The 7,911-nt window shown below is 44.4% G+C and overlaps 1 protein-coding gene across 1 annotated transcript; it reads right to left on the minus strand.

Annotated features, from left to right (window-relative positions):
• Positions 1 to 802: 802 nt before the first annotated feature.
• LOC117056121 (phospholipase A and acyltransferase 2-like) lies at positions 803 to 6,405 on the minus strand. The gene is made up of 4 exons (XM_033166237.1): positions 6,335 to 6,405; positions 2,344 to 2,443; positions 1,645 to 1,913; positions 803 to 1,026 (listed from the first exon to the last, which is right to left on the minus strand). The coding sequence occupies exons 1-4, from the start codon at positions 6,341 to 6,343 to the stop codon at positions 928 to 930; spliced, it is 477 nt and encodes a 158-aa protein (XP_033022128.1). The 5' UTR covers positions 6,344 to 6,405; the 3' UTR covers positions 803 to 927.
• Between the last annotated feature and the right edge of the window lie 1,506 nt (positions 6,406 to 7,911).

A 7,911-nucleotide genomic window follows, 5' to 3' on the forward strand; every position in this document is an offset into this window, starting at 1 on the left:
TTAAGCCACATTGATGCAATAATGTGTCTGGAGATGAGTCGTTTTGGCTACCTCAGGCTACCTCAAGGTAGCTAGATGGACCAATGGTCTGACACAATATATGGCGGCCTTCTGGGTTATGCTCTCTCTGAAGAATTGGACAACCACAGAGCTGTTTGTCTGTGATATTAATATTGTGCAGTTTGAAGTGACTGGAAGCATAAGAGCTGGCTTGTTTTGGAATAAATCATTGTCCAGACCCATTAAAATATTATTCAGTCTTTTACTGGCAAAACTCAAAAAAGAAGAAGAAGAAGAAGAAGAAGAAGAAGAAGAAGAAGAAGAAGAAGAAGTAGTAGTCAACTCCCTTCAAAATGGAGATCTGCAACTCAGTATGACTGTACCAATGAATTCACAAGCTACACTGTTGTGGAATTCTTTATACAGGCTGGTCTATGACCGTAATAAAGTTTATTATTATTATTATTATTATTATTATTATTATTATTATTATTATTTATACAGGCACGTATTGGTTTTTTAACAACCGTTATACGTGTCAAGGCTGGCCTGAAACAAGATGGCGGCATCCTCCATTCCAAGTACAGAAGTTAACCAGACTGGCAACTGAACCTTACTTCAACTTTGATCAGTGTCCTCTACCACATCTAGAGGCAGCAGGGAGAAATTTGGTTCAATTCACATTCAAATTCTTAACTAATCTGCACTTTAGAAAACAATGCACAAACTAAAACAGAACCATCCTTCAAAATTCACACCAGTGAAGACAGAAAACCTAAATCTTAATTGATTTGATGTTTTTATATTTATTTTTTATTCAAAAAACTGTTGTTATTTTAAAATGGCATCTTCTTAGAAGCCAACCTAGGATTGTCCTCCAACAGTCTTTTAGATTGTTCACATGTCTCATCATATATTGAACATTGACTAATGACGTTTACCGATGATCTCGACTGCTATCAAGCTTAGACCCAAGACCACAGCTCCTACAGTAGCACCGAATGTCCCCCAGAGACCGACATCTGCCTGCAAAAAATAAGAGGTTTAAGCATTTTTATTCACAGCGGCCGATGGCCCTTCATTTCTCACAACAGAGTTGATATGAAACTTTGCTTTAAATGTTTATTTTGGAGACAGAAAATAGCCAGATTTGAAATTCTCAGATTCCAAGACAATTAACTCTGGGTTAAAAATATGCTTTAAAAATTAATTCGATGTAACAGAATGTACTTTGGTGCAAAAATCTGGGTTCTGTGGCTATAGTTTGAAAAATATTAAAGGAATACAGACCCAACATATTTCATCAGGGTACAAGTCTGTCATTAATTTGGAAACCTGACTTCTGAGTTTTTAATCTTCTCATTTGTCCCTTCAGACAATTTAAATGTATCAACTCAAGTTATTTTTAAATGTTATGATATCTGGGTTTTTTTCTGGTTTGTAGTCCTTTAACATACTCCAAGTAAATGATCAGTTCTGCTCCCTAGCTTTGTAAATGGGGGTTAGAAATTAAATCCACATAAAAATAAAGTAAATTAACTGCTTCTTAATCTCACCTCATTTTTCCAGGATCAGGAGTTTAGAAAGAATTTCAATATCACAGCAAAGATTGCCATTACGAAAACATGAATGAATTCTACACACCTGTCTACTGACACGTTGGCCATATCGTAGTTTGGCGGCAAAATGTTCGCAGTTCATCGTGATCACATTGTAGTCTATCTCCATCCCAACACATTTGTTTGCATTGCTTAGTATTTCGTTTACAGGCATGACTTTATATTTTCTGTCCTTCTCGTTGTTGACCTTCCAGTTGTCTTTTCCTGCCACTTTTGAAAGCTTTTCTTTCTTCACCAGTGCTTTTTTTGTGTTGGCAGACAAGGGAATAGGGGGAGAATTTCCTATACCCCCATCTCAAGAACAGAGAGAGAAAAGAAACTCAGAAACAGTGACCATTAGGCCTGGATTCCCTGCATTTCATCAACAACATTGTCTCAAGAAGACATCAGTTGTTGTTGTTGTTGTTATTGTTGTTTTGACAAATATTTTTTTTAAAAAAATGTTATTCACTCTTATCTTGCCCAAGGCAACCCAAAACAACTTACAACCAACCAGAGCGTCATCTCTTGGCTACAAAGCAGCCCTCTAACTGGCTTACAACAATTGTAAGTACAGTATCAGGACATAGAACTTCTAGGAACAATTAGTCCATAAGCCAGTGGTGGGGAACCTTTTTCCCCTGTCAAGGGCTGCGTTTCTTCAGGGGTAAACTGCCAATGTTCTCTATCTTATTCTTCCCTCTCATAAAATCACCCTTTCTAGGAAATAATGAGAAGCTCTCACCTGCAGAAGTCAGGTGGACTACATATCCATCCCCTACGTAGATAGCCCAATGTTGGTAACCAAGTCGAGAAATCTCAATCTGGTCTCCAGGCTTTGGTCTCTGCAAGAAGAAAGTGAGCCAATGTTTTCCTTGGCTGAACATCTGTGCAAGTTTACTCAGAAGTAAGTCCCACTAGGTTCAATGAAACATACTCCCAATTACATAGTATCACAGCCATAGAGGCAGCCTTTTCTTTTAAACTGTAGTTCAGGGATGGAGGAGTTGTGGCCTTCCAGATGTTGCTGGACTACAACTCAAGCTGATGGGAGTTGGAATCCAACCACGTCTAGAGGACCACAGATTTCTCACACCTATGTAGCTTATGGCAAGTATTTCTCCCAGAGCTCACTCTGTGGCATCATTATCTTTTTTATTGTATTTATCATTTTCAATTTTACAAATTTGCACAATAATACAGTATTAAGCCAAAATACAAACCATACTTTTTCCATTGACTTCCCTTCTCCCCATCCATGGTTTATTTTATTAAACCTTTACTGCTGCTAGCAGTTTGAAAGCATGCCAGTGCAAGTAGATAAACAGGTACCACTGCGACGGGAAGGTAAACAGCGTTTCCGTGCACTCTGGTTTCCGTCATGGTGTTCAGTTGCTCCAGAAGCAGTTTAGTCATGCCGGCCACGTGACCCAGAAAGCTATCTGTGGACAAATGCCAGCTCCATCGACCTGAAGCAAGTTAAGCGCTGCAACCCCATAGTCATCTTTGACTGGACTTAACTGTCCAGGGGTCCTTTACCTTTTTACCTTTACCTAATTTTTCCATTTTCTCTCTTTTTCACTTTTTGTTCCAGTATACTTCTGTTAACATTTTAATATGTTTGTAATGATTTTTCAAATATTCTACATTTCTTGGGCTGCCAGACATCTGGGAGGATTTTTGCTGAATATGTAATTCCTGGTAAAACCCACACCCAGCTGAAAAAAAATCCAAAAAAAGCCCAAAAACGTATTTTTTGAGGGGGAGGTGTTCCCAAAAAAAGCTCAAAACCTTTGAACACCCCCCCAATGGCAACTCTAGCCATTTCTATATTCTATCCATTTCATCTGGCATTCCTCCTTTGTTGCTATTGTGCCCTCCTTCCATTTCTGAGCATACTCCATTGCACTGCCATAGTTGTGTACATGAAGAGATTTCCCCCCTGACCCATAAGTGCATTGATTATTCCTAAAAGAAAAGCTTCTGGACTTCTTGCAGATGTCTTTTAAAACATTTTTTTCAGTTCGTTGTATATCATCTCCCAGAAGCTCTTAGCCATTTTACATGTCCACCACATATGATAAAAGGTGCCTTCTCTTTGCATCTCCAACAAATATATGGCATCATTATCAGCAGACTTGGTGTCTACGCCCAGGACGCTCTAGTGACTGGGTGTCTACGTCCAGCCACATTCCTGAGGGGGCAATCCAAATGTCTCCCAGAGGCAGCAGAAGATGATAAGAGCAGTGGTGCATCAAGAAACAGATGCCACCTCAGTCACTGGCAGGGACGTTCACTGCATTCCCCACCCCTGCTGCTGCCGCCACCCCGGTGCTCCGATAGCCCTTTCCCTGCCCAATGAAGGAAGGAAGGTGTTGCCTGCCCCCAGATCTGCCCCCTCTCACAATGCAGCTGAGAGGAGGAGGAGGCGCACCAAAGCAGGCAAGAATTTGCGCATACTTACACACTGCTCCAGCAGTGGCACCAGACAAAACATTTTCATGAAGCCACTAGTATGGGTTGGTATCCCCATGCTGATCCCCATGACGAGACAACTTCATGGAGGAGAGGGTTATCAATGGCTCCTAGCCATGATGGCTACGCCCTACCTCCAAAGTTGGAGGCAGCAATGTTTCCACAAGCAGTTGCTGGAAACCAAGGGAGGGTAGAGGGCTCTGGTGCTGCTTGCTGGTTTCCCACAGGCATCTGTTTAGCCACTATGAGAAGGTAAGGTAAAGGACCCCTGGGTGGTTAAATCCAGTCAAAGGTGACTATGAGGTTGCGGTAATCATCTTGATTCAGGCTGAGGGAGCTGGTGTTTGTCCACAAGACAGCTTTCCGGGTCTTGTGGCCAGCATAACTAAACCGCTTCTGGCGCAATGGAACACTGTGACAGAAACCAGAGCGCATGGAAACGGCGTTTACCTCCCCCCCCCCCCCGCAGCAGTGCCTATTTATCTACTTGCGCAGGTGTGCTTTCGAACTGCGTGCTTTCGAACCAACGGGAGCTCACCTCGTTGAACTGCTCGCCTTCTGATTGGCAAGCCCAAGAGGCTCAGTGGTTTAGACCACAGGGCCACCCGCTCCACTATGAGAACAGGATGCTGGACTAGGTAGATGGGCCATTGGCTTGATCTAGCAGGCTATTCTCATGTTCTTTAAATCTGAGAAAAGCACCACATCACATCCTGCCCCACTCAACAGAGAGCTTGGAATCAAATCCAACAGATGCTGCAAGGCCAGATGGAAATCCCCTTCACTGAGGAATTCCCCCTGTCTGCTCTTTCCTGCCCTTGAGGTCTGTTTTCCTTTCTTCCCAGCTCTAGTGTCCAGCCGTTTGCTCTTTTTTAAAGACAAAATGTTTATTGGTTTTATTATGAGTCAAAGGCAGAAACAAAAACCAGTTCCAATATTGCACAATAAACTAAAGTATAAAATGAAAGCACAGATTGAATGTGCTGCATTTCTAAAAGGAAAGAAGACTATAGAGATCTGCCTCTCAAGCTCACGCTTGCTTTGTTTCCTACTAGGGAAAGCTTGACAAAGCTGTTGCTCTGTATGAGTTGGCTGTTGAAATCAGGCAGAAAGTCAAGCAAACTTAAATAAAAATATTTAAGTCAAGAAAACTTACATAAAATTACAGGCATATAAACAGTACAGAGCCCAACGCTTTACTGAGTTGCTGCTATTATCGTGGATTGATTCCAAGCTCTCTTTTTGCAAGAAATCAAAACTTAGTATCCATGGCTTGCAGGAGCCTCGCTCTCCCACCCCACAAGTAGGTGAATTTTTCAACCTTTGGACCCTGTGATTATTCATTGCAGTTTTTGTAAGTCAGACTTGCAAGGTAGGGGGAAGGAGCTAAAGCAGAGCTTTCCAAACTTTTCATGCTGGTGATACACTTTTTATACACACAGCATTTTGTGACACAGTACCGTATATACCCGAGTATAAGCCGACCCGAATATAAACCGAGGCACCTAATTTTCCTACACAAACCTGGGAAAGCTTATTGACTCGAGTATAAGCCGGTTCACCTTTGCCGCTGTGGAGGAGGAGGAGGAACGAGCAGCCCGAAAGTAGCCCTTTGGGCTGCTCCTTCCTCTTCCTCCTTTGCCAAGTTTGCATTTATGTGAGCAGTTCAGGAATGGAACAAGCTGCCTGGGGAGAGTAAAGAACCACCGTTCTTGTACACTTCTTAAGGAATGGTTAACTGGGGAGAGCGGGTGGCAGCACAAGCGGAGAGAAAGGGCTTCTTTCTCGCTGCCCCCACCGCCCGCCTCACTCAAGTATAAACCGAGGGCAGCTTTTTCAGCACAAAAAATGTGCTGAAAAACTAGGCTTATACTCAAGTATATACAGTAATTCAGTTTCACTAGCAAACCAGATGTTAAACTAACCCCTTTCCAGCCCCGGGAGGAGCGCAGGGAGCATTCACGCGGCACACCTACACACTGCAACCGACACACAAATGTGTGGCAACACACAGTTTGGAAAGCTCTGAGCTAGAGACAAAACTATCCTAAGCATTCTCACTCAGGAGTAAGTCTCACTGTGTTCAATGACAAGAAAGTGTACGTTGGCTTGCAGCCAGAGACAGCACCGTAAGGCAAATAGCAAGCCAAGTGGCAACCCTTACTTTGAAAAAACAGTCAAATGGAAAACAATCAAAGGGAAGGTATTTTGGACTGGGTGGGGATGGATAGACAATGTCCCCTATTCAAAGGGGTTCTTACCTGAGCCATTATGTTCTACTCTCACCTTCCTCTTCTTTCAATCCTCAGATATTTTTCTTCTTTTTCAGTTTCGTTTTCACTTTATATCCTTTAAAAAAACATGTTGTCAGCAAGGCAACAGTTGACGTCAATATAACATCACCTGGCAACACTTCCTTAGTGTAGAAAAACAGCAGGAAAAACGTTTTCCGTTCTAGGATAGTTTTCCACATGCCAAAGAGCCCTAGAGCCCCCACCCCAACTCCCCCATATCCAAACATTTTAGAGGTCATTCCTGGTTCTTTTCACTTCAAGAAGTGTAAGGAAAAGACTTCTACCCAATTGCACAACAAAAGTAAAATAACCAAATCACTTTTTTCCTGTTCTCCCAGGCTACTAGGCTCCTTGTATTTATGTTCTGGCTGTTCTGCCATGACCATTCCCCACATCAAATGGGGGGGCGATGTTAGCTTGGTCACGCGCAGCCCCCTGGAATCCAGAGCGACTCTTGGTAGTTTGGGCTGGCGTTGCCTTCCCCCAGGCAGGGATACCTGGGGTCTCTGCCTACCTCAGTTAAGCGGCCAATCACGCCAGGGGAGGCGTTTCCAGGGGATTGGCCACCATGACCATTCCCCACATCAAATGGGGGGGCGATGTTAGCTTGGTCACGCGCAGCCCCCTGGAATCCAGAGCGACTCTTGGTAGTTTGGGCTGGCGTTGCCTTCCCCCAGGCAGGGATACCTGGGGTCTCTGCCTACCTCAGTTAAGCGGCCAATCACGCCAGGGGAGGCGTTTCCAGGGGATTGGCCAGTTAAGGGGAGGGACTACCCAGTCCACACAATAGATGGTTTGGCTACCTGGGAAGTGGCAGTCGGGCTCCAGAGCTTCTCCCACCCTCCACTCCCTCAATTAATGCTTAATTTTGCAGGTTAACCTCTTCTCCACAGGTACGCAGGCGCTGCTATGTCAAGGCCCCTGTTGAAGGGCCGGAAAGGAATTTCCCTGCATTGGCAGGTTTTGCCTTTCCCGTAGCAAAACGTCACAACTTTGGCAGTTTCAGGCCTTGGGCGGAATCCTTTAGTCATCTTCCCAAATGGGGGGGGGCGTGGGGCGGTGACCCCATGCCCCCAGTGCGGTGGCAATAACAGGGTTCCCTGTTAAAGGGTCTTGGGGGGAGGCATTGGCCATACGCCAAGAGGTTGTCATTGCTCTCCCCCACCAGTGGCAGCGAACAGGGCGGGCTCTCTGCTTGAACATATGTTCTCCAGAGCCAGTCCTATCCCCACATGTTCTGGATAACCCTGAAGTGTCCCAAATCCCCGGCTGGGGACTGGGAAGGATAAATGCCCAATGCCTGAGCCAAGGTCTCCCTACATCTGAATCTTAATAAAGTTGTGGCCAATTTGAATCCCATAGCATGTTGTCTTGTGTCATTATTCCACTCGGGGGTCGCCTGGGTTTTGGGGGACCCTGCCAGTCCACGCAATGGTTTCCTGCCCTACAAGACCCGTTCACCACAATCTCTGTCTGAGGCATGGGTAGCCAACATGCTGCTCTCCATATATTGGTGGACTCCAAACTCCCATCAGCATTAGTCA

The sequence above is a fragment of the Lacerta agilis genome, chromosome 12, assembly GCF_009819535.1.
Source record: "Lacerta agilis isolate rLacAgi1 chromosome 12, rLacAgi1.pri, whole genome shotgun sequence".
Lineage (NCBI taxonomy): Eukaryota > Metazoa > Chordata > Lepidosauria > Squamata > Lacertidae > Lacerta > Lacerta agilis.